This window comes from Dipodomys spectabilis, unplaced genomic scaffold, assembly GCF_019054845.1.
Source record: "Dipodomys spectabilis isolate Male_0828 unplaced genomic scaffold, ASM1905484v1 ptg000061l, whole genome shotgun sequence".
In the NCBI taxonomy this organism is placed as follows: Eukaryota; Metazoa; Chordata; class Mammalia; order Rodentia; family Heteromyidae; genus Dipodomys; species Dipodomys spectabilis.
In genome coordinates this window covers 5,335,343-5,361,877 of record NW_024870738.1, presented here as the reverse complement: position 1 = coordinate 5,361,877, position 26,535 = coordinate 5,335,343, and the positions used below count along the sequence as shown (strand labels likewise).

At 44.4% G+C, this 26,535-nt stretch overlaps 2 protein-coding genes across 7 annotated transcripts in view; one reads left to right on the top strand and one right to left on the bottom strand.

Annotated features, from left to right (window-relative positions):
- Syap1 (synapse associated protein 1) overlaps nt 1–8,980 on the bottom strand; it is a 33,012-nt gene extending 24,032 nt beyond the window's left edge. Inside the window, exons 1-2 of the mRNA XM_042680434.1 lie at nt 8,659–8,980; nt 1,597–1,715 (exon numbers count right to left, since the gene is read on the bottom strand). Of these exons, the coding sequence (XP_042536368.1) occupies nt 1,597–1,715; nt 8,659–8,854 (315 nt within the window). The 5' untranslated portion in view covers nt 8,855–8,980. The remainder of the gene's footprint in view (nt 1–1,596; nt 1,716–8,658) is intronic.
- A 103-nt stretch (nt 8,981–9,083) lies between these two features.
- Nucleotides 9,084–26,535, top strand: part of Ctps2 (CTP synthase 2) — a 102,676-nt gene continuing 85,224 nt past the window's right edge. The window contains exons 1-7 of one of the 6 annotated variants that reach the window (XM_042680448.1): nt 15,930–16,114; nt 16,199–16,294; nt 20,488–20,575; nt 21,724–21,928; nt 23,679–23,714; nt 24,641–24,811; nt 26,433–26,533. In XM_042680448.1, coding sequence (XP_042536382.1) covers nt 21,763–21,928; nt 23,679–23,714; nt 24,641–24,811; nt 26,433–26,533 — 474 coding nt within the window. In that variant the 5' untranslated portion in view covers nt 15,930–16,114; nt 16,199–16,294; nt 20,488–20,575; nt 21,724–21,762. Of the gene's footprint in view, nt 9,182–15,929; nt 16,115–16,198; nt 16,295–20,487; nt 20,576–21,723; nt 21,929–23,678; nt 23,715–24,640; nt 24,812–26,432; nt 26,534–26,535 lie in introns of those variants that run through there. The other 5 variants (XM_042680447.1, XM_042680449.1, XM_042680451.1 and 2 more) reach the window with 5 other exon arrangements.

The following is a 26,535-nucleotide window of genomic DNA, read 5'->3' as shown; positions in this document are numbered from 1 at the left end:
TGGCTCACGCCTATAATCCTAGCTACTCAGGAGGCTGAGATCTGAGGATTGTGGTTCAAAGCCAGCCAGGTCAGGAAAGTCTGTGAGACTCATCTCCAATTAACCCCAGAAAACTGGAAGTGGTGCTGTGGCTCAAGTGGTAGAGCGCTCACCTTGAGCTGAAGAGCTCAGGGACAGCACCCAGTCCTGGAGTTCAAACCCCATGACTGACCAAAAAAAAAAAAATGACTAACAATAAGTGAAATCCCCTAAGCCTGAATTTTAGCACTAGGAAAACAAAAAACAAAGTCACCCTTTGAAGTTTAACAGTTGCTCCTGATGAGCAACTGTTTGTAAATCATACAAAGACCAGGTGCCAGTGGCTCACGCCTGTGATCCTAGCTACTCAGGAGGCTGAAGTCTGAGGATTGCGGTTCAAAGCCAATCAAAGCAGGGAAGTCCATGAGAATTTTGTCTCCAACTAACCACCAAAAATCTGGAAGTGGAGCTGTGGTTCAAGTGGTATAGTGCTAGCCTTGAGCAAATAAAAGCTCAGGGACAGTGCCCAGGTTCTGAGTTCAAGCTCTAGGACCACCACCCCCTGGCCCCCAACACACATATACATACACACACACACACACAATCATACAAAGGCATACATATATATCTTGAAATAGTTAAATTTAAAATTAAACTTGGCCAGGTACTAGTGGCTGACACCTGTAATCCTAGCTACTCAGAAGGCTGAGATCTGAGGATGGTGGTTCAAAGCCAGCCTGGGCAGCAAAGTCTGTGAGACTCTTATCACCAGTTAACCATCAGAAAACTTGAAGTGGTGCTGTGGCCTGAAGTGGTAGAGCACTAGCTTTGAGTAAAAGAGCTCAGAGAGGGACAGTGCCCAGGCCGCGAGGTCAAGCTCCATGACTGACCAAAAAAAAAGAAAAAAAGAAATTTAAACTATATTAAAGTTTTGTTATAATCGAGCAGTAAACTATATTAAAGTGTAAACAAAGTTTTTATTTTTATTTTTTGTTAGTACAGGGTTTTAAACTCCAGGCTTTGTCCTTGCTAGGCAGGCATTCTACCACTTGAGCCAGGTCCCTAGCTCTTCCCTTTTTTTTTTTTTGTTGGTTGTGGGGCTTGAACTCTGGGCCTGGGCACTATCCCTCAGCTCTTCAGCTCTAGGCGAGCATTCTACTGCTTGAGCCACAGTGCCACTTAAGGTTTTCTAGTGGTTTATTGGAGATAAGAGTCTCATGGACTTTCCTGCCCAGGCTGGCTTTGAACCGTGATCCTCAGACCTCAGCCTCCTGAGTAGCTAGGATTACAGGCCTGCGCCATCAGTGCCTGTCTTCCTCCCTTTTTTCAAGCAAGGTCTCCCCAAGTAGTTCAGGTTGGCCTCTAACTACTGATCTTCTTGACACAGCCTGCTGTGTTAAAATCAAAGGTATTTATACAAAAGTACTTTTATACAATGAGAAAGAAAAAGAATCTCAATAATTAAACATTATCACAATAACATGGTATCTTACTTGGATTAAAAAAAGTTCAGAAGGGATGAAATTAACTGCTAATAAATTTTATAAATTTCTACTTCCAAAAGATGTTTAAATGTACCTTATCAATGATGTCATCTATTTTTCCTTCTTCTACAGATTTCTTTATTGTCTGTGCTGTTTCAGCAACTGATTCAGTTATCTTCTTTGTAGCAGCACTTGCGAAGTTAAACAGATAATCTGCAGTGGATAAAAACAGTGGATGTTTCATTCAAGTACAATGTTTGTGAGAGTTTTCCATCAGTATCTGTGGGAAATCTATCTCAGAACATACTCAGATTCCAAAATCTGTGAACACTCAAGTCCTTTATATAAAACAACATAGTATTTGTGTAGAACTTACAACCTCCTATATTAAATATCTCCATCTATAATACTTAGTATGATGTAAATGCTACATAAACTGTAGTTATATTATTTAGGGATAAGGAAGAGGAAAAAAAGTCTGTACATATTCAGTACAGAGATAATTTATTCTTTTTTTTTTTTTTTTTTTTTGGTCAGTTGTATGGCTTGAAATTGGAGCCTTGGTGCTGACCCCGAGTTCTTTTCCTCAAGGCTAGCACTGTACCACTTTGAGCCACAGCACCATTTCTGGTTTTTTGGTGGTTAACTGGAAATAAAGAGTCTCATGGAGTTTCCTGCCTGGGTTGGCCTTGAACCACAAGTCTCAGATCTCAGGTTCCTGAGTAGCTAGGATTACAGGTGTGAGCCACTGGTGCCTAGCTAATTCTTTTCCAGATATATTGTCAGTCATGGGGCCTGAACTCTGGGCCTGGGTGCTGACCCACAGTGCTACTTCCAGTTTTTTCTGTTTATGTATTGAGGAATCAAACCCAGGGCTTCACATATGCTAGGCAAGCACTCTACCACTAAGCCACATTCCCAGTTACCAGGCATTAGTGACTCATGTCTGTAACTCTGGTTACTCCAGAGGCTGAGATCTGAGGATTGCAGTTTAAAGCCAGCCAGGGCAGGAAAGTTTGTAATACTCTTGCCTTCGATAAACTAATCAGAAAAAGCTGAAAGCAGACATGTGGTTCAAGTGGTAGTGCACTAGCCTTGAGTCTATGAATCTCTGTGACGGTGCCCAGGCCCCAGGACTGGTGAAGAATAAAATAAAAACTGCTATTTTATGAGAGAATGATGAAAAGAATGACATTGGACAAGATGCATTGTATTCATAAACTGCTTTGTTGAATGGCAATGCCTTTGAACAACTATTTTAAAGATTATAAAAACTGGAATTTAGCATAATCATCTCTATTCTCAAATTTTAGTGATTGCCAAAATACAGTTTACTGAACTCACAGTTATCATCCTCAAGGCACAGTTATCATCCTTAAGGAGTGTCTATTTTTAAGCCTAAATAAGGAAATTAAAGAATCAAGACAACAGGGGCTGGGAAGGTGGCTCAGTGGTAAGAGTGCTTGCCTTGCAAGCATGAGGCCCTGGGTTCCATTCCTCAGCACCACATAAGCAAAAAGAAAAAAGCCGGAAGTGGTGCTGTGGCTCAAGTGGTAGAGTGCTAGCCTTGAGCTGAGGAGCTGAGGGACAGCACCCAAGCCCAGAGTTCAGGCCCCACAACCGGACGCAAAAACAAAACAAAGAATCAAGACAACAAAAGAGCAATAAACCAAGGCAGCTATACTCAGAGCAGAACAAACCGTTTCTAGAGAGCTACTGATGGCCTACGAGTGAACAGCAAGAGAGAATGACCAACATCAGCTGTGAGGGCTCCAAGGTAGTGAAGTTCAACACAGCCTTGTGGACAGAAGTAGTTACAGGGACTGGAGCAGAAGCAACAGTCCCATTGTGCTAGGCCTTCAGGATAAGCAGACCAGCTGGTAGCCTGCCCAAGGTGGTGCTGCCGTGTGTGCACGTGCGCGCTCATGCACATGTGCGAACATTGAAGGTGGTGAGTGCATTAAGTGGGAGCTCATGGAAGACTCACTGGGTATCAAACCCAGGGCCTTGTGCATGTTAAGCAAGCACTCAATCACCGTTTCACCCCCTATTCACAAAAAACTTTGCTTTCATAGTTGGCTAAATGGCTGCTATCTTGACTTGAGTTCTTGGAGGGTTCCTACCATTCCACAAACTAGTAAGAGTAGCTGTGTTTAAACTGTATGAACAATATGGTTTATGCTGAATACCTGTTTTCTTCTTGCAGTCTAGACATTTGGCTCATGGCAGGCATAGAGTGCCTATCTGACCAGAACTGAATAAAAACTCTGAATCTCTAGCTGTGTGCTATTGGCTCATGCCCAAAAGGAGGCTGATATCTGAGGATCATGGTTCAAAACCAGTTTAGGCAGGAAACTCCATGCAACTCTTCTCTCCAACTAACAACTAAAAAGCTGGAAGTAAAGCTGTGGCTCAAGTGGTAGAACCCTAACTTTGAGCAAAAGCAGCTTAGGAACAGAGCCTATGCTCTTGAGTTCAAGCCCCAGGACCCCTGTGTGCAGACACCCCCCCCCCAAAAAAAAACAAAAATGGGGCTTCTTAAAGATTCTATCTATCTATCTAATGCCCTGGAAAGACTGTGGGCTCAGTTACTCCAAAGATAACATATGTTTAAGATTAATATGTAGGGCTGGGAATGTGGCTTAGTGGTAGAGTGCTTGCCTAGCTTGCATGAAGCCCTGGGTTCGATTCCTCAGTATTCCACATAAACAGAAAAAGCTGGAAGTAGCATTGTCACTCAAGTGGTAGAGTGCTAGCCTTGAGCAAAATATGCTCAGGGGCAGTGCCCTGAATTCAAGCCCCAGGACTGGCAAAAAAAAAGATTAATATGTAGAAATAAAAAAATCTGATAACTTCTCTTGCCTCTATCAAAGTTTGTGTACAAATTAGAACCTTTATGTCTTCCTAAGATCACATGAATTTCAGAAGCAAGGTCTTAGTTTTCTGAAATATGTGTGTGTGGTGTGTGTATGTGTGTGTCTCACAGTACTTCCATCTACCTCAGCCTCCTAAAATAGAAAATCTAGTGAGGAAAGAAGAGGACAGCATTAGCTCCAAGTTAGGTATGTATATTAAAAACACATTGTTTAAGACCTTTCAGTGAGTTTCCTTATAATAAATGGATAGTGATGAGACAGAGAAACACAGAGCAATAGAGAGGTATCCTGATTATAATATATGCACAATGTGTAATACCCTGGGGAAACCCTTCAGTACAATTGATATACACTAAAACAGTGACAGGAGACAGGCGGGAGAGTAGAACAGGCTCTCTTGGACAGTAGGTAGGGAAGGATGAATAGGGTAAAAAAGACTGAATATGGTCAAGCACTTTAATACACATATATGAAAATAGAGGGCTGGGAAGGTACTCAGTGGTAGAGTGCTTGCCTTGCATGCATGAGGCCCTGAATTCGATTCCTCAGCACCACATAAACAAAAAGAAAAAAGCCGGAAGTGGCACTGTGGCTCAAGTGGTAGAGCACTGGCCTTGAGCTGAAGAGCTGAGGGACAGCGCTCAGGCCCAGAGTTCAGGCCCCACGACCGGACCAAAAATAAATAAATAAATAAATGAAAATACAATAAGGAAACCTATTGAAATTGTTTGAAGAGGGGATGAGGTTGGTGAGGTACACTGCATGTATGTATGCAAATGTCACAATGAAACTTGCCTTGTACAATTAGCATATGCTAACAAAAAATCAGAAAAAAAAACTCACAAAATTTTTTTTTTTTGTGGTACTGAGTATGGAACCCAGGACCTTGCACATATTAAGCAAGAACTTGCTACTGAGCAACATTCTCATTGTGGATCCTTCCCCCAAAACACTAAGCTGGTTGCCAGGGGATCAAGCCTGTAATCCTAGCTACACAGGAGGCTGAGACTTGAGAATTGTGGTTCAAAGCCAGCCCCAGCAGGAAAGCACGTGAGGCTTCTATCTCTAATAACCCACCAAAAAAACGGTTAAGTAGAGCTGTGGCTCAAGTGGAAGAGTGCTAGCTTTGTGTTCAAAAGCTCAAGGCAAGTGCCCAGGCCCTGAGTTCAAACTTGGCACAAAAGCAAATAACAAAAACACTTGTTAGAGGGGCTGGGAAGATGGCTCAGTGGTACAGTGCTTGCCTTGCATGCCTCTGAGGCCCTGGGTTCGATTCCTCAACACCACATAAGCAAAAAGAAAAAAGCCGGAAGTGGTGCTGTGGCTCAAGTGGTAGAGTGCTAGCCTTGAGCTAAAGAGCTGAGAGACAGCGCCCAGGCCCAGAGTTCAGGCCCCACGACCAGACTCAAAAAAAACAAACAAACAAACAAAAAAAAAAACACTTGTTAGAAAATATTCAGAGAAAAAAAAGAAAATATTCAGAGGGTATTATTACTAAATATGAGGTTCCAGGTTGACAGTAAAGCCCTAAGTAAAAGAACTTAACTTTGACACTGCCCTCATGATACATGCAAATGGCTCTCATTTTTTTATGGAATCCAGTTAAACCTACACCCTATTTTTCCTAACCTCATCTCACATTTTTCTACCCTAACTACCTGTCTGTTCTAGTCAAACCTATCTCCTCAAACCTTTGAAACATACATTCAGCTCTTGTCTTCCCCCCCCCCCCCATGCCAGTCATGGGACTTAAAAGTCAGGGACTGGGTGCTGTCCCCTGAGCTTTTGTGCTCAAGCTTAGTTCTCTACCACTTTGAACCATAGTACCATTTCTGGCCTTTTGCTAGTTAATTGGAGATAAGAGACTCACAGACTTTCCTGCCCAGTCTGTCTTTGAACCATGATCCTTAGATCCCGGCCTCCTGAGTAGCTAGGATTACAGGCAACACCTAGGCCCTATCCAGTTTTATTTTTTAAACATTGGCAATAGTCATTTCCTTTTTTTTGGGGGGGGGGGGGAGGGTCCAGTCGTGGGGCCTGAACTCTGGGCCTGGGTGCTGTCCCTCAGTTCTTCAGCTCAAGGCTAGTACTCTACCACTTGAGCCACAGCGCCACTTCTGGCTTTTTTCTCTTTTTTGCTTATGTGGTGCTGAGGAATCGAACCCAGGGCCTCATGCATGCAAGGCAAGCGCTCTACCACTGAGCCACCTTCCCAGCCCTCATTTTTTTATTTTTATTTTTTTTTGCAGCACTCAGTTTTATTTCTTTTGTGCAGTATTTGGGAGCCTGGGGCTCCCAATCTGAGACTATGATTGTTTTCTCTACCCCTTGAGCCCTACAGTACTTCTATGCACATTTAGGCTTTTCTTTTCCCTCCCTCTCTCCATCCCTCTTTCTTTCTTTGTCGGTCGTGGGGCTTGAACTCTGGCCCTTGGCACTGTCCCTGAACTCTTCAGCTCAAGGTAAGCACTCTCCACTTGAGCCACAGCTCCACTTCTGGTTTTCTGGTGGTTAACTGGAGATAAGAGTCTCACAGAGGGCTGGGAAGGTGGCTCAGTGGTAGAGCGCTTGCCTTGTATGCTCGAGGCCCTGGGTTCGATTCCTCAGCACCACATAAGCAAAAAGAAAAAAGCCAGAAGTGGCGCTGTGGCTCAAGTGGTAGAGCGCTAGCCTTGAGCTGAAGAGCTGAGGGACAGCACCCAGGCCCAGAGTTCAGGCCCCACGACCGGACCCAAAAAAAAAAAAAAAGAGTCTCACAGACTTTCCTGCCCAGGCAGGCTTTGAACCGTGATCCTCAGATCTCAACCTCCTGAGTAGTTAGGATTACAGGCATGAATCACAGGCATCCAGCTTCACTTGGGCCTTTTTTGTTGTTGTTGTTGCTGGTTGTGGGGCTTGAACTCTTGGCTTGGGTGCTCTCCTGCTCTTTAGCTCAAAGTGAGCGCTCTACCGCTTGAGCCACAGTGCCACTTCCGGTTTTCTAGTGGTTTATTAGAGATAAGAATCTCTCCTGCGGGGCTGGGAAGTTGGCTCAGTGGTAGAGAGCTCGCCTTGCATGCTTAAGGCCCTGGGTTCGATTCCTCAGCACCACATAAGCAGAAAAAAAAAAGCCAGAAGTGGTGCTGTGGCTCAAGTGGTAGACTGCTAGCCTTTAGCTGAAGAGCTGAGGGACAGCACCCAGGCACAGAGTTCAGGACCCACGACCGGACCCCCCCCCCCCCAAAAAAAAAAGAATCTCTCCTGCCTGGGCTGGCTTTGAACTGTGATTCTCAGATCTCAACCTCCTGAGTAGCTAGGATTACAGGCGTGAGCCACCAGCGCTTGACAGTTGGGCCTTTCTTACTGAAATGTTTCTCCTTCACTCTTAGGCTTATCTCTCCCTTCTAGTGAATCCTTAAAACTTGCTACATTTACTGGCTATCTTTGCTGTAGTTTCCTCAGTTTTAATGCTCACCTATTGTAGGTCTCACTGCCTCAAAGTCACTCTTTTTTGATTAAGTCTTCCAAAGTGTCTTTATAATCAGTTACTATTATAGTCTTCAAAGTCATTCTTTTTTGATTAAGACTTCCAAAGCATCTCTATAATCGGCTACTGTTTATACACTTTATGTCTACAGTCCAGCCCTCCTCCATCTCTAACTAGACAGTAAACTAGATTGTGGGCTTTGAAGTTAGAGGGATCTGAATTCAAATTACACTTCAGTATTATGCTGGGCTTATTCATAACCCTAAGGCATTAGGGATGCTTAACAGATAAAGTGAGGTAGTATTCACAAAGCATATCCCACTGGGACTTGTATAGATTGCTAGACCCTTTACCACCAGAAGGATAAAAAGAGAACCATTCTGTGAACCCGGCTAGTTTAGTTGAGACCCCAACTTTTAGGCTGCTCGAAGGGGAAAAAAAGCAAGTTTTCTTTGGTTTGTTTTTTAAACCACCGATTCAGGCTCCTCAACGGTCCCTGGGCGGAGTTAAGGGTGAAAGTTGGTGAGTTGGAACAACAAAAATTCCTTGTCAAACTTGAAGATGTCGTGCCAGACGGCTTCGTTCTGCTGTCAAAGTATACGAGCATTATGAAGCAGAACGTAGGTAGCATCAGAAACTTCAGGGACAGGACTTGCTTGCCAGGTGACGCTTCCACCTTGCCTAGATCCGCACCAAAGTCTCCTGCTTCTAGGAGAACAAATCGAAAGACACGCCTCCCTGCCCCCCCCACCCTCTACGCGACCGTTCTTCCCAGTCAGGGGGTCTCGCACCCAGAGGCAACTCCCAGACTCACTGCCAAGGCCTTTGGCCTGCTGGAGGAGCTCCTGTTCTCCGTCTAGAGGCTGCTCCAGCTCGGCGGACTCCGCCTCCTTCTCCGATTCCGGGGTCTGCTTGGAAGCGTCTCCCGTGGATTGCTCGCGTCTCTGGGCCTGCTCGTCTTTTGCCTCCGGCTGCGGCAAGCCAAACCAAATACCTAGCCCACGGAACATCCCGCCCCAGGGGCCCGCACCGCGGCCCCCTCAACGGAAACCCGAGCCGGAGCTGCCAGTTGTTTAACGCTCAGGGAGCTGACCGGAAATGGGAAGGTGGCTAAAGCAGCAGCTCCACCGGGGCACACCTCTATGACGTAGTTACTCCAGACCGCGCAAGCGCAGTGCCCGCTAGAAGGCTCCGCCCCTGTCACGTGGGTCGTGACGTAGGTGTTGTGCGCAGGGAACCAGGACAAAGGGCTGTCCCTGCATCTTCCAGTCCTGTCTCTTTTCCTACTCCTCTAGCTTGGTAGGGAAAAGACGAATCTTTGCACTAGGATGATCTGAGTAAGCTATTTTTTTTTTTAAATTGCTTCTAAGCAGCTTGGGTAGTGATTTGCCCTTTTTAGTCCGGCTGGGCTGGTCCTGGTGGAAATGGATGTCTTTAGGCCTCTTTCTGGGCTCTAGTCAAAACTAACCCAGAGGGGCTGGAAAGGTGGCTCAGTGGTAGAGTGCTTGCCTTGCATGCATGAGGCCCTGGGTTCCATTCCTCAGCACCACATAAGCAAAAAGAAAAAAAGCAGGAAGTGGCGCTGTGGCTCAAGTGGTAGAGTGCTAGCCTTGAGCTGAAGAGCTGAGGGACAGCGTTCAGGCCCACGACCGGAACTAAAAAAAAAAAAAAACAACAACAACAAAAAACTAACCCAGATCTGGGCGCTGGAGGTTCACTCCTGTAACCTTAGCTATTCAGGAGGCTGAGATTTGAGGATTGTGGTTCAAAGCCAGCCTACACTGGAAAGGCCATGAGACTCCAGTGAACTACCAGAAAACCGGAAGTGGAGCTGTGCCTAGAGCGCTAAGTGGTAGAGCGCTAGTCTTGAACCAAAGGACTTAGGGACAGTGCCCAGACCCTGAGTTCAAGCCCCACAACCGACAAAAACAAAACAAAACAAAAAAAACCCCAACAACTCAAAGAACAAAAACAAAAAAACTAACCCAGAGCCTCTAATCCAACTTCCAGGAAGTACAAAGGGTAGAGGATGGTGTCAACAGCATGGGATGTCATTAGCAGAATTTAGACTTGTAAGGAACTCCAGGAAAAAAAAAAAAAAAAAAACACGAGTCTATTCTGTTTGTTTAAATACATTACGAGGAAGGTGGAGAAACGTTTACATTAAGAGACAAGATTTGAACCTTTGGCTACTTCTGGATTTAATTTAGATCCTTAGACAAAATGAAAAATTCTGACGTTTATATATGGAATTTGGATATATTGATGAAATTAAGGAATTATGAAGTTAGAATTTAGGATGCCTGTTGTGTGACACATGTCTGTAATCCTAACTTCCCAGGAGGCTGAGATCTGAGGATCACCATTCAAAACTACCTAGGTCAGCAAATCTGTGAGACTCTTATCTCCAATTACCCAGAAAAAAAATGCCAGAAACAGAGGAGATATGGCTCAAATGGTACAGGTCCAGCCTTGAGTGAAAAAGCCAAGCAAGAGCCCTGAATTCAAGCCCCAGTACAGGTGGGCACACAGTGCTAAGGCATAAATGCCTTCGAGATTCCAACTCCATAATTATTTTTTGAATCTAGAATTCAGTAATAGTAAGAACATTCACATGGTTGTGTAACCAATCTCTAGAATGCACTTCATCTTGCAAATTGGAAATCTGTTGATTCCATTTCCACTTTGACCCTTGGCAACTCTCAAGTTACTTTCTCCCTGACTGTGGTAGATAACTCATAAGTGGAATCATACATAGATAACTCATATAGTGGAATCATACAATATTTGTTTTGTCATGACAAGATTCTTTCATTTAGTATAATGCCCTCAAGACTCATTCATGTTGAAGTGTGTTAATTTTCCTTCTTTTTTAAAGCTCATGGAGAAAAACAGCATTATTTTTTTCTTTTCTGGTGCTGGATTTGGAATCCAGGGTCTTGAGCACACAAGGCAAGTAGTGTAGCACTGAACTACATCATCATCCTGGAACTGTTAATTTATAAGTTGGGAAAAATGGTATTTTTATGTGGGGATATGCTTTTTAAAAGAAATTCTTGGGCTGGGAAGGTGGCTCAGTGGTAGAACACTTGCCTTGCATGCATGAAGGCCTGGGTTCGATTCCTCAGCACCACATAAGCAAAAAGAAAAAAGCCGGAAGTGACGCTGTGGCTCAAGTGGTAGAGCGCTAGCCTTGAGCTGAAGAGCTGAGGGACAGCACCCAGGCCCAGAGTTCAGGCCCCATGACCAGACCCCCCCCCCCCAAAAAAAAAAAAAGAAATTCTTGCCAGGTGAGGTTGGCTCATGCCTGTAATCCCATCTACTTAGGAGGCTGAGACCTGAGGATCGCAGTTCAAAGCCTGACCAGGCAGGAAAGTCCATGAGACTCTTATCTCCAATTAACCACCAGAAAAACCAGAAGTGGCACTGTGACTCAAGTGTACAGTGCTTGCCTTGAAATGAGGAGCTCAGGGACAGCGCCAAGGCCCAGAATTCAAGCCCCACAACCGGCAAAAAGAAAAACATCTTTAATTTTAGAGGATCATATTGGGATGTTGACTAAAGACATGGAAACATGGCTGGAATTGGCTTCAAATTTGTACAGGATAAGGAGAAATAGGTGCACTTACATGCGTCAGGTAATAAGTACATTACCTTTTGTACAGTCTTGATTGTTCCTCATTTTCTCTCATTCCCTCCCTCCCATCTCCATCCATGAGTTATTTTTAACTTTTTATTTTGGTCAGTCATGGGGCTTGAACTCTGGGCCTGGGTGCTGTCCCTCAGCTCTTCAGCTCAAGGCTAGCACTCTACCACTGGAGCCACAGCACCACTTCTGGCTTTTTCTGCTTATGTGGTGCTGAGGAATCAAACCCAGGGTCTCGTGCATGCAAGACAAGCACCCTACCACTGAGCCACCTTCCCAGCCCTATTTTTTTTAGGGGGAGGGGGGTCGGTTGTGGGGCTTGAACTCTGGGCTTGGGTGCTGTCCCTCAGCTCTTCAGCTCAAGGCGATCACTCTACTGCTTGAGCTACAGTGCCACTTCCAGTTTTTGAGTGGTTTATTGGAGATAAGAGTCTCACGGACTTTCCTGCCCTTTCCTGCCCTGGCTGGTTGGCTTTGAACCCATATCCTCAGATCTCAGCCTCCTGAGTAGCTAGGATTACAGGCATGAGCCACTGGCGCCCGGCTCCAGCCCTATTTTTAACTTTTTAAAATAACTATCAAGGACTTCAAGGAACTTTTTGTAAGATCAAACTCCAGTCATCCATTCTGGAAAGATACTCAGGATTCCTCCCTGCCTCACTCCATTTTGATAAGTGTATGACAGTTCCAATAACCTGTGAGAATAAATGGGGGATTGATTCTAATTCTGATTTCCTGAGTGTCCAGTTTTTCAGAATGACATTTATTTATTTATTATTGGTGCTGGTCCTGGGCTTGAACACAGGGTCTAGGCACTGTCCCTGAGCTTTATTGCTCAAGAGTAGCTCTCTACTGCTTGAGTCAGCTCCACTTATAGCTTTTTGGTAGTTATTTAGAGATAATAGTTTCATGGACTTTTCTGCTTGGGCTGGTTTTGAACTGTAATCCTCAGATCTCAATCTCCTGACTAGCTAGGATTACAGTTGTGAGCCACTAGTGCTCAGCTACATTTTATTTTGTTTCAGGACTTTAACCTTATAAGCCCAACTCAAGTTTTTGTTCCCCCTCCAAAATTTTATTTTATTAATTTTAATTTTATTGTCAAGGTGATGTACAGAGGAGTTACAGTTACATAGGTAAGGTAGTGAGTACATTTCTTGTCTAACTTGTTATCCCTTCCCTCATTTTTCTCCCTCTTTCCCTCCCCCCCAAGCCCACTGCTATCAGCTTTATTTAATTTTGTTTCCAGTATTGGGGCTTGAACTCAGGGCCTTTGGTTGTCACTGGGCTTTCTTATTCATGGCTAGAGCTCTACTGTTTGAACCCTGCCTCCAGTCCAGCATTTTGCTGGTTAATTGGAGATGGAGTCTCACAGACTTTTCTACTTGGGCTGACTTCAAACTGAGAGCTTCAGGTTTTCAGCCTATTTAGCTAGAATTACAGTTGTGAGCCATAACATCCTGGCTCCCAAACAGCTTTCATGAGATATAATTCACATAGTTTATAATTCATTTGTTTAAAGTGTATAATTCAGTGATATATATTTTTCATTCATTAGAGTAATAAAATTTAAAACTGTTGTAAATGTATGTAAAATAAAGCATGACGAATGCTGGTGGCTTACAACTGTAATACTAGCTACTCAGGAGGCTGAGATCTGAGAATTGAGGCTAGCCCAGGCAGGAAAGGCTGTGAGACTCTTTTCTCCAATTAACCACCAAAAAACCATGAGTGGTGCTGTGGCTCAAAGTGGTAGATCACTAACCTTGAGCAAAAGGGGTCAGGGAAAGTGCCCAGGCACTGAGTTCAAGTCCCACGACCCACAAAAACAAACAAAAAAATCTTGTAATTTTAAGGCTATAATCCAGGGCATTAATGATACTCCAATCTGATTTTGGTCTGACTGTTGATTCAACTTTGAAAGTCAGGAGATGTCTTAGGACCAATGACTATCTAGATTTTATTAAGACAATGACAACCTGAAAGTGATTGGCCCTTTTCAGAGAAAGGTATTTGTTCCATGCTTGATTGGAAACAGCTTGTAATTTGAGTCAGAAGCCCAGGATGGGTTTAATTTCACTACCTAGAGGGTGAATTAGTTTGACCTTTCTTTCTTTCTTTCCTTCTTTCTTTCTTTCTTTCTTTCTTTCTTTCTTTCTTTCTTTCTTTCTTTCTTTCTTTCTTTCTTTCTTTCTTTCTTTCTTTCTTTCCTTCCTTCCTTCCTTCCTTCCTTCCTTCCTTCCTTCCTTCCTTCCTTCCTTCCTTCCTTCTTTCTTTCTTTCTTTCTTTCTCTCCCCTCCCCCTCTCTTTCTTTCTTTCTCTCTCTCTCTTTCTTTCTCTCTCTCCCTCCCTCCCCCCCTCTTTCCCTCTTTTTCTTTCTCTTTCTTTCTCTCTTTCTCTCTTTTTCTTTCTTGTCCTGGGGTTTGTACTCAGAGCCTGTGTGTTGACTTGGAGCTTTTTCGCTCAACGTTAGTGCTCTAGCACTTTGAGCCACAGCTCCACTTTCAGTTTTCTGGTGGTTAATTGGAGATAAGAGTCTCACAGACTTTCCTGCCCAGGCTGGCTTTGAACTGCTATCCTCAGGTCTCAGCCTCCTAAGTAGCTAGGAATACAGGCGTGAGCCACCAGCACCTGGCTTACATGGTCTCTCTCTCTCTCTCTCTGTCGGTCACGAAGCTTGAACTCTGGGCCTGGGTGTGCTGTCCCTCAGCTCTTCAGCTCAAGGCAAGCACTCTACCACTTGAGCCACAGCGCCACTTTCAGTTTTCTGCTAGTTTATTGGAAATAATAGTGTCACAGACTATCTTTCCCAGGCTGGGTTTGAACCACTATCCTCAGATCTCAGCCTCCTGAGTAGCTTGGATTTCAGGCTTGAGCCACTGGCACCCGGCCTACGTGGTCTCTTTTATACTCATGGATTAATAGAATTAGATTAACTGGATGAGGGCCTAGGTTGTGCAGAGTGTTTGTGGGCACAGGTATTTGTCATTAATGTCCTGGCTTTGTTACTCATAATAACTAATTTACCTTTGGTCAAGACGTTTCACTTAAGCTAGGCGCTGGTGGCTCACACCTGTAATCCTAGCTACTCAGGAGGCTGAGATCTGAGGATAGCAGTTCAAAGCCAGCCCGAGCAGGAAAGTCCATGAGACTCTTATCTTCAATAAACCACTAGAAAACTGGAAGTGGTGCTGTGGCTCAAGCGTTAGAGCGCTTGCCTTGCTTGAGCTGAAGAGCGCACAGACAGCGCCCAAGCCCACAGTTCAAGCCCCAGGACCGACAAAAAAAAAATAAAAAAATAAAAAAGAGGGCTGGGAAGGTAGCTCAGTGGTAGAGCGCTTGCCTTGCATCCCTGAGGCCCTGGGTTCGATTCCTCAGCACCACATAAGCAAAAAGAAAAAAGCCGGAAGTGGCGCTGTGGCTCAAGTGGAAGAGCGCTAGCCTTGAGCTGAAGAGCTGAAGGACAGCGCCCAGGGCCAGAGTTCAGGCCCCACGACCGGACCCAAAAAAAAAAAAAAAGACGTTTCACATATTTGTGCCTCAGTTTCTTCATTCTAAAATGGAGATCATAGCATCTTGATTGTAGAAAGGAAATAAAGTAGTAAAATGTGGACCAAACCTATTTCCACTGCCCCACCCCCACTTGGTTAATTAACAAATGCTTCTATGCCTCCAGCCTTTTGCAAGGTGAATCTGTTTTTCTTTTCTTTCATGGGGAGCTAAGTCTCCAGTAACATTTTTTTTCATTTCCCAGAAATCAGTCCCACATTCTAAGCTCCTTCTGATTTTCCCATACCACCACTTTCATCCTTGGTGCAGATAAACTTCGTTTTGTTTTGAAATTGTCTTTTACTGAGCAGTGGTCTATCTCATTTATATAACTGTGTTTCAATGTATAAGTGGGCATCACTACACAATTATGGTTAAATTGCGTGTGTGTGTGTGTGTGTGTGGGGCTGGTCCTAGGGCTTGAACTCAGGGCCTGGGCGCTGTCCCTGTGCTTTTTTTTTTTCCTCAAGGCTAGTTCAAGCTCCAGGACTGACAAAAAAACAACCCCTCCCCCCACAAGTCACAACTTTCCTAAAGCGTGAGTTCACTTCAAACTTCTGTTCACTTCAAACCCACGTGTTTGCTTCTGTTCTTTGCCTGAAGTAGCACTAATACTATCCTCTTAGGAAACTTTTAGTGTCAAACGATTTTTCTCCTAACTCTGCCTCGTTTTTCCTGGCTACCTAATTGTTCCACGAAGTGAACTGCTTTTAATGGGTTTTTGTATTTGTGTTCTGGGGGCGGGGGTTCTGTTCTTTTGGCGTTCTACGAGTCTCAGCAAGGCTTGTGACAGAGCAGAGCTCAAGAAAGGGCCCCCAGCTAGTGGAGGATCCGAGGTCAAGCTTCTCACCAGAAGTGTCTTTGCCAGTGAGCCACAGGAGGGAGGGAGGAGCAGGCCTGGGGCTGAGCGAGGCCCCGGGCCAAGGGCGTCTCGAGCAAAGGGTGACGGGAACCGCCTGGGCCGGAGGAATCGCTTTTTAGGCGCTTGTTTTCGATCCTTGCACCCAACCCGATTGCAAACCCCAAGCTCCCCGGGGTGAGTCAGCGGAGCCAGAGGCAAGGCGGCGAGGGAAAGGTGAGCGATCCGGGCTCGGCACCAAGCCAGGCCGGGGTGCCGTGCACCGGAGAACCTGCTGGTGACGCCCCTACTCTCCCACAGGCGGGCCCCCTCCCCAACCCACAGGGTGAGCTCCCGGCGGGCAACGGGGTGGAGCGCGCACGAACCACCTTCTTGGGCTTCAACGCCAAAACACAGGTACCTCCACTTTTAGGTTCCTCCCTAGGGACCCCCCCGCCCCAGGGCCACATCGCCCGCGCTCTGCACCCCGGTAATGTCGTTGCATATATGGGACCCGACATCTTTGTCCCCTCATCGAGGGCGCCCGGGAGGGCGCGTCGTGCGCCCCAAGCTTAGCTTGCACACGTTGGCAGCCAGGCAGGACCCGGAGACTGGAGACGCCCACTCATGCCCGGTGTTTTTTGGACTCCTTCCCGTGGCAGCCTGCGCCCCGAGATCTGGACCGGCGCTTCCTCAGGGTGCGATTTTACCTCAGCCCTGCCAGAGCCCCGAGGCCCAACTTCCCCCACCCCGGCCCGCCTGCCCGGGAAAGCGCCAAGAACCCCGAGATGGCGTTGGCGGAAGTGAAGCCCCAAATGGGAACTGGGTGAGGCTGGCGCTCAGCAACTCGTGACTTGCACTTTCTGTCCCCCCCCCCACCCCCCCACCCTCGTCCCCCAAGACCTGCACTCTTCTAACCTGGTAAACAACGACCCTTGCATTCCTGATGCAGTGTAGCTAGTTGCTACAAAAACAGCTTGGGATGAGGGGGCAGAATTTTAAAGTTAGTGTTGTGTGTGTATTGTTTCCACCCAACACAACGCTTCATTTTAAGTGAGCAGATGGGGTGGGATATGGTGAATTATCCACCCATAGAACTACACCTCAAAAAGTTCCCTCACACCCCTTTTTTTTTTTCCAGTTCAGATCACCCCTCCCCCACCCCACTCTTTCCTTCATCGCTGGCAGGTGTGCCAACTTCATAAAATGGGCTCATTCAGTAATTCCCCTTCTGTGTCTGATTTATATGACTTTTCAAATGGTCATCGTTGAATAGGGATCCCCTGGTGTCTCTGGCACTTTGAGTTTCTCTAGACCCCGCCCCATCAAATGTGGGATCCACTGGCCACACGTGGCTATTGGATTGAGACTTCCTGCAAATATATGCACCAGAATTCCCAAGACTTAGTGCAAAGGTGGTAACAATCTCACAGGTAAATTCTTACGTGGATTCCCAGTTTGAGCACGCTGGTTTAAAAAAATATTGTTCAAATGAACTCCCCCCTGCCTCAACGTTTGTGAGGCTACTACAGTATTTAAAATGACATACCTGGCTTATGTATATTTTTATTGGGCAGCATAGCTTTATACTGTGCTATTTTATAAACCTGCTCCGTTCAATTTGTGTAAGTAAATAAAAAATTTCAGTCTCCACACCAGAAACCATGGAGATCGGAGGAGGTAATTTAGAACAGAGCCTGCTTTTTTCCCCCTTGCAGTTTTAGGAAAAAAAAAAAAAAAAGCCCCCCCCCCCCCCCAACGTACTTGTTTGTTTAAAAGAGGCAGAAAAGATTAAATATTGCCTTGGTTTAAGTTAGGTTTTTTCAGAAAGGAGTTTCTAAAGTATCAAATGTGCTTTAAAAAGGCAATTTTGCCTTTTAGAAAACTAATGACTGCCTACAAACCGAATCACATTTAGCCTCTTTATTCTTCACTCTTTACTAAACATATTAAAATTTGACCTCATTTATTCTTACTTATTTATGTAGGTTTGGCTGGTTTGGGGGCTTGAACTCAAGGACTAGGTGCTGTCCCTGAGCTTTTTTGCTCAAGGTTAGGAGTCGACCACTTAAGCCACAGCTCCACTTCCAGCTTTTTTTGGTGGTTAATTGTAGGGAAGAATCTCAAACATTTTCTGCCATGGCTGGCTTTGAAATGTGATTCTCGGATCTCAGCCTCTTGAATAGCTATGACAACAGGCATGAGCCACCAGTGCCTGTCTTGACATGGTTTGTATTTATAAAAACTAAGGTCTAAACTATTGAGATTTCAATCTCAATAAAAACATACTTAAGATATTCAATTTTATGTTCTGCTTTTTTATGTAATATATTTTCTTTCATGAAAAATTCTTAGTCATAATGAGATTTCACATAAATGTCCAGTTTCCTTCCTTCCTTCTTCCTTCCTTCCTTCCTTTCCTTCCTTCCTTCTTCCTTCCTTCCTTCCTTTCCTTCTTCTTCTTCTTCTTTCTTTTTCTTTCTTTCTTTCTTCTTTCTTTCTTTCTTTCTTTCTTTCTTTCTTTCTTTCTTTCTTTCTTTCTTTCTTTCTTTTTGTATGTTGTAGGGCTTGAACTCAGGGCCCGCCTGGGTGCTGTCCCTGAACCTCTTTGCCCTCAAGGCTAGTGTTCTACCACTTGAGCCACAGCACCACTTCCGGTTTTCAGTTGTTAATTGGAGATCAGAGTCTCTGGGGGACGTTTCTACCTAGGTTGGCTTTGAACTGAGATCCTCAGAGCTTAGTCTCCTGAGTAGCTAGGATTACAGGCATGAGCCACCAGTGCCTGGTTTCTTCCAGTTTTCAGTGGCATTTTCCATTTTGCTTTTTATTTAGTTTAATTTTTAAAAATATTTTAAAAATATTTTTATTGTAAAGACACTGTACAGACAGTTACATGAGTAAGGTAATGAGTACATTTCCTATTAAGCATTGTTACCCCATCCTTTTTTTTTTGGTCCGGTTGTGGGGCCTGGACTCTGGGCCTGGGCGCTGTCCCTCAGCTCTTCAGCTCAAGGCTAGCGCTCTACCACCTGAGCCACAGCTCCACTTCCGGCTTTTTTTCTTTTTGCTTATGTGGTCCTGAGGAATCAAACCCAGGGCCTCAGGCATGCAAGGCAAGCGCTTTACCACTGAGCCAACTTCCCAGCCCTCCCCCTCCTTTTTTTTTTTCTCCTACCATCCCTTCCCTCCCCACCTCCTAACTCCCCCCCCTCCTCCCCTCCCCCGCCATGGAGAAGAACATACAAAAGAAACAAAAAAAATCACATTGTACATTAAAAACAACAGTGACAAAGAAAAAACCCCTTGTGTCCCTATCTTGGGGTTCATTTCACTTAGCATTATCTTATATGGTCATATGTACATAGCTTTTGACCTTTTCTCCTTGTCTGGTAAGATTATCCTAAACGTATACTAGTTATTGCAAGTAAGGGAAACCATGGGACCTATGTTTCTTTGAGTCTGGCTTACTTCATTTAATATAATTTTTCCAAGGCTTTCCATTTCCTAACAAATGGGGCAATGTCATTCTTTCTGATGGAGGTATAGAATTCCAATAAATATATATGTATATATATATATATTTGCACAATACACACACACACACACATACCCACATTTTCCTGATTCATTCATCTACTGAGGGGCATCTGGTTGGTTCTATGTCTTAGTTCTGGTGAATAATGCTGTGATAAACATAGTTGTGCTAGTATTGCCTTGTTTGTGATCGTTTGGGAAAATGCCCTAAACTAGGGTTGCAAGGTTCATAGGGGAGCTCTATGTGGAGTCTTTTGAGGAACCTCCATACTGTCTTCCAAAGTGGTTGAACAAGTTTACACCCCCACCAACAATGGGTTAGGGTTCCCTTCTGGCCACATCCGCTCCAAGCATCTGTTGTTATTAGATTTCTTGATTATAGCCATTCTAACTGGGGTGAGGAGGAATCTCAATGTTGTTTTGATTTGCATTTCTTTTATGGCTAGAGAAGTTGAACATTTCTTCATGTCTATTGGCCATACTTATTTCCTCTTCAGAGAAGTCTTTCTTTCTGTCTTTAGCCCATTTATTAATTGGGCAGTTGTTTTGAGGATTTGTTGTTGGGGGATTCACTTTTTTGAGTTCTAAGTATATTTTATTTTTTATTTATTTATTTTTTTTGGTCCGGTTGTGGGGCCTGAACTCGGCCTGAGCACTGTCCCTCAGCTCTTCAGCTCAAGGCTAGTGCCCTACCACTTAAGCCACAGCGCCACTTCCGGCTTTTTTCTTTTTGCTTATGTGGTACTGAGGAATCGAACCCAGGACCTCAGGCATGCAAGGCAAGTGCTCTACTACTGAGCCAACTTCCCAGCCCCTAAGTATATTTTAGATATGAGGTCCTTGTCCATTGTGTGGCTAGTGAAGATCTCCCAATCAATAGGCTTTCTATTGATCTTGCTAGCTATGCCCTTTGCTATCATTTTGCTAACTTTTACAGATTGAAAGTTAATCAAACAGTATGACAGTGCCAGAATAAGATATAATTAGCGTCCAGTTAATTTACTCCTTCATTTTACAAGAAAATGAAAACTGAAAGAGCAGGACTTTTGATTTTTTTGTTCTTTTCCCATCCACAGGAAATAGATGTTCAATAAAGATTTGTGAGCTGATTGAATCAGTTAATAAATAGGTGGCTCTGAAGAATAGCCATCCTTAATTTATCAGGTAAGCACTCTGTTTGTAAATTCCTGTACAACTCTGAGGTTTTAGTATCATACTCTGTGGAGGAAACAGGCTTTGAACAGTTGAAGAATTTGCCTAGGGTCATGATGTAAGTGAATTCAGTTTATTTGATGTAGAGAAATAGTGTGGTGGGTAAGGTCTGGCTGGGAAGAACTTATCACCTTGGTGACTGCCAGGGACAGTAGGAGTGGAAAAAGATAAATATTAAGATATATTTTTGGATCTATAAAAGAAAAAAAACCTCTAGGTTTGTGTTGAGAATTTGTGTGTGTGTGTGTGTGCGTGCGCACGCGGCGCGCGCACTCTGTGCATATGCCTGGGGCTGGAACTCATGGCCTAGAATTTTTTTGGAGGGTCTGGTTGTGGGGCCTGAACTCTGGGCCTGGGAGCTGTCCCTCAGCTCTTCAGGTCAAGGCTAGCGCTCTACCACTTGAGCTACAGCGCCACTTCCAGTTTTCTGGTGGTTTTATTGGAGATAGTCTCACGGACTTTCCTGCCCAGGCTGGCTTTGAACCATGATCCTCAGATCTCAACCTCCTGAGTAGCTACCTCCTGAGTAGCTTCCTGAGTGAACCACCGGAGCCCAGCTTTTTTTTTTTGGGGGGGGTCTGATCGTGGGGCCTGAACTCTGGGCGCTGTCCCTCAGCTCTTCAGCTTAAGGCTAGTGCTCTACCACTTGAGCCACAGTGCCACTTCTGGCTTTTTTCTTTTTTCTTATGTGGTGCTGAGGAATCGAACCTAGGGCCTCAGGCATGCAAGGCAAGCGCTCTACCACTGAGCCACCTTCCCAGCCAGGCCTAGAATTTTTGCTTGGCTTTTTGCTCAAGGCTAGTACTCTATCACTTGAACCTTCCACTTTGTGGAAGCTCCACTTCCACCTTTTGGTGGTTAATTGGAGCTGAGACTCTCAGACTTTCCTGCTTGGGCTAACTTTGAACAGGGATCTTCAGATTGCAGCCCCCTGAGTAGCTAGGATTGCAGGTGTGAGCCATTGGCACCTGGCTGGCTCCCTATTTATCCCCTGCCCTTTTTTCCTCTTAATCTTTAAGTAGTTGTACAAAGGAGTTTCAATCCAACATGTTAATTTAAATGGGCAGTGCTCCCTGACTCTTGTTTTCATTGTTTCTCAGATTTTACCTGATAGTGGGCAACCAACTACTCCTTCGCCAATGAAGTATATCCTGGTCACTGGTGGGGTCATCTCAGGTATTGGTAAAGGGATCATCGCCAGCAGCATTGGGACAATTCTTAAGTCATGTGGACTTCGTGTTACTGCTATCAAAATTGACCCCTATATCAATATTGATGCCGGGACTTTTTCTCCTTATGAACATGGTATGAAAAAGAACCTTTCTTATAATGCACTAAACAGACTTGCAGTTCTTTATTTTGGGTACTACTTTTGTTTTTCCTTTTTTTGTGCCAGACCTGGGGCTGGAACTCAGGAGCCTGGGCACCCACTGTCCCTTAGCTTTTTCCACTCAAGGCTGGTATTCTACTACAGGAGCTACAGTTCTACTTCTGGCTTTTTACTGATTAATTGGAGATAAGAATCTCAAGGACTTTCCTGCCTGTGTTGGTTTTGAACTGCAATCTTTATCTCAGCCTCCTGAGTAGCTAGGATTACAGGAGTAAGCCATCAGTGCCCAGGTGTTTTGGGTAATTTCTTGAGAATATAGTTTCAGAAATATACTTGCTGGATCAGACCTTATGAATGTGTAAATGTTCCCATGGTTGCGGATGCATTTTTTTTTGGGGTCCGGTCATGGGGCTTGAACGCTGGGCCTGGGCGCTGTCCCTCAGCTCTTAAGCTCAAGGCTAGCACTCTACCACTTGAGCCACAGCGCCACTTCCAGCTTTTTTCTTTTTGCTTATGTGGTGCTGAGGAATCAAACCCAGGGCTTCATGCATGCAAGGCAAACGCTCTACCACTGAGCCACATTCCCAGCCCCAGCAGATGCATTTTTAAGATCACTGATCACATTCCAAATAGTCAATCCATTTGGTAACATTGTCCTATTTTGCTATGGATTATATTTTGTTTTATGATCACAGGAATATTTTCTTAACATTTCTTACTGTATGAAATAATGGTTTTGTTGTACATAAATTATTTTAACAAGGCATTATTATTTTATTTTTGTATACTGAATAGCATGATTGTATTTGTTTACCATTCTTCCATTTATTTCATTTTTTGTGCTGGGCTTGAACTCAGGGCAATGTGCTCTCCCTTAACTTTTTTTGCTCAAGGCAAGCATTCTACCTCTTGAGCCACAGTTTCATTTCTAGCTTTTTGCTGGTTACTTAGAGATAAGAGTCTCATGGACTTTCCTACCTGGACTAGCTTTGAACTTGGATTTTCAGATCTCAGCTTCTTGAGTAGCTAAGACTACAGGTATTAGCCACCAGTGCCCAGTAACATTGCATTTTAATACTATTTTAATACATTTTAATGTTAAAAACTTTTTTAATATTCAAGTAGAATATTGCATAAATCATAAGTGTATAGCTTTGATGAATTTTCTCTAAATGAACCTATTGTATAACCAGCCCCTGGTCAAGAACAGAAGTCCTTTGTATGTCTTGGTCTCAGTCCATAACTCCTGGGGTATCTGCTGCCCTGTTTTCTTTTTTTTTTTTTTTTCTGCCCTGTTTTCTAATACCCATATTATTAGTTTTGCGTTTTTTTCCCCCCTCTGTTGACCAGGTAAGTCTCTAATTCCTGAGCTCAAGTGAACCTCCCACTTCAGCCTCTTGAAAAGCTGGAACTACAGTTTGGCCTTGTGTCACTCAGCTACTTTTGTCCAGTTTTGAATTTGGAATTGTTGACTCTTAGAGTTATGCTTCCTTTGAATCTAATTTTGAAAATTTAATATGCTGTAGACATATTTACATATTCTATCCTGCACAGAACCTGTACATAGCAGTTAAGTGTTCAATTTATTGACATAAACAACACAAAAAAATCTGTAAGTCAAGTTTAAACATCAATTTGTAGGTGCATAATTTCTGATTTGAAAAATAAGGATGTTTTCAAGCTTTTGATACATAACGCATATTTTGTGTGTGTGTTTTTTTCCAGTGCAGGGGAACGAACCCAGGGCCTCCTGCATGCTAGGCAAGTCTGCTCCTGAGCTATAGCCCCGTCCCCATAATGCATATTACTGATAGTTTTTAGGCTCCTTTTCCTTGTCTACAACTCTGAAATCCAACATTCTGAAAAATCTAAAATATGTCATAAATTTATGAGTCTTTTCTCAAACTTTCCAAAAATTCTTTATACCTTTGTGGTTACTTATAATCTTTATTTCATTCTATTTCCTTTGGAATGTGTTTGATTATGGGATGCTTTCGATAGTTTTCTAACACATGAAATATGCTCTGTTGGTCATGGGTTTGAACTCTGGGCCTGGGTACTGTCCTTGAGCTCTTCAGCTCAAGGCGAGTGCTCTACCACTTGAGCCACAGTGCCACTTCTGGTTTTCTGGTCGTTCATTGGAGATAAGAGTCTCATGGACTTTCCTGTCTGGGCTGGCTTTGAACCATGATCCTCTGATCTCAGCCTCCTGAGCAGCTAGGATTACAGGCATGAGCCACCAGTGCCCAGCTTATACTATGTTTCTATAATACCAATAATTCCAAATTATGATGCTTATTATATACCCAAAGATTTTCAAATAAGGCTTGTGTGAATCTGCACCTGTTCTTTTTGGTTATGGGGCTTGAACTCAGGGCCTGGTGCTATCCCTGAGCTTTTTTTTTCCGCTCACATCTAGAGCTCTACCTCTTGAGCCACAGCTCCACTTCTGATTTTTAGGTGGTTAATTGGAGATAAGGGTCTTATGAACTTTCCTGCCTGGGCTGGCTTTGAACTGAGATTGTCATCTCAGCCTTCTGAGTAGCTAGGATTATAGGCATGAGCCACTGGTGCTTGGCCTAAATATATTTTCTTACTAGATCTTTACTTAGTAAAGTGATCAATTTCAATGAAATCACGTTTTAAAGTTGTCTTGCTTTTTTCCTTTTTTTTGTTGTTAATGGTAGGTGAAGTGTTTGTCTTAAATGATGGTGGAGAAGTTGATTTGGACCTTGGAAATTATGAAAGGTTTTTGGATATTAATCTTTATAAAGACAACAATATCACCACTGGAAAAATCTATCAGCATGTGATCAATAAGGAGAGGCGTGGCGATTACCTGGGGAAAACAGTTCAAGGTATTATATATTTTTTCCTTTAAAAATTGTTATTATAAGCATGATATACAGAAGGGTTATAGTTACAGAAGTCAGATAATGAGTACACTTCTTTTTGGACAATGTCACTCCTTCCCTTGCTCTCTCCCAGATTTTTTCCAGTCTTGGAGCTTGAACTCAGGGCCTGGGCACTGTCCCTGAACTTCTTTTGCTCAAGGCTAGCACTCTACCACTTGAGCCACAGCTCCACCACTTTTGGCTTTTTCTGTTTATGTGGTATTGGGGAATCAAACCCAGGGCTTCAGGCATGCTAGGCAAGCACTCTACCACTAAGCCACATTCCCAGCCCTTTCTGTTTATTTGGAACTGAGGAATCAAACCCAGGGCTTCAGGCATGCTAGGCAAGCACTCTACCACTAAGCCCACATTCCCAGCCTTTCTCCCAGGTTTTTCCCTCCCATCCCCACCCACATTAAGGTATTCTATTCTATAGGCATGTTGCCTAAATTAAAAGTGGACAAGTTATGTACTCTGAGCGCTAACACTTCATATCCTCTTAAAACGTACTTTCTTTTTATTCTCCACATTCATAGTTACATTTTCTTCTCTTTTTCCCTCTTCCTCTCCCCTCTTCCTCCTCCCTTATCCTGTTTCTCTTCCTCTTCCTCAGTCTTCCTTCACCTCCTTCTGTCATGCTCTCTGCCCTCCAATAGACAACTCAGAGAGCTGGTGACAAAAAAGATCATTGTATCCTCCGGTGGAACTGGGCAGTGTAGATCTTGGGAAAACCTGTGTCCCAGTGATGGGGAGAGAGCAAAGCCCCTGACCTGGGTCCTGCTTCCTGACCTCTGAGCCACTCCTGTGGGGGCAAAGCCCAGCTGAGCCCAGCATGTTGGACAAGTTGGGTGAGCTTGGCCAGTAAATGGTGCCAACTTCACCAGGTGGGGGTGACATGCTCCCCATTCAAATGAGCTGTAAGTGTTCACTGGAGCCCGGCGTTCTTCCTCTCAGCTGCCAGGGGCTATTGGTGCTGTTTCATGCACACGAAAAGTCAGGAGGTGGAGGCTCTCCTTGAGCCTGCTTCAAGTTAACTTTTTTGTTTCTTCACGGGGACCAGCAGCTTTGGGGCTTTTTCCAGCATTGCTGGGTCTCTGGGTCTCACATGGCTGTGGAGACGCGCCCTGTGGGTTCTTCCACTGACCTTCACACATGGGTTTGCTCCACCCCTGCCTGAGCTTCAGGGCCACAGTGGGGCATCGGGCTGCTCCTCCATGGCTAGTGTGACCATCATGCACTATGCACTTTCTGCAGCTCCCTGGGAGTCTAGCATCCAGCTTGCCAGCCTCTCTCCTGGCATATTACTTCCTTGGTATTATAGTCCTTCCCTCTGCCCTCTCCCCTCCCTCTTTTTCTCTTCCCTCCCCTCCCTCCCCCTCTCATCTTTCTCCTCCCATTCTCCTCTTTCCCTCCTTTCCCCTCCCTTCTCTTCCTCTCCCCTTTCTCCTCCCTTTTCCTCTCTTCTCTCCTCTCCCCCCTTTCCCCTCTCCTTTCCTCTCTTTCCCTTCCAGTACCTTCACTTTCTTATCACCAGCACCTGGCTAACGTTTTTCTTTTTCACAGTGTGGTTCTTTGTTTCCTTCAGTTGTCCCCCATATTACTGACGCCATCCAGGAGTGGGTTATGAATCAAGCCAAGGTGCCTGTAGACAGTAATATGAAAGAACCTCAAATCTGCGTTATTGAGGC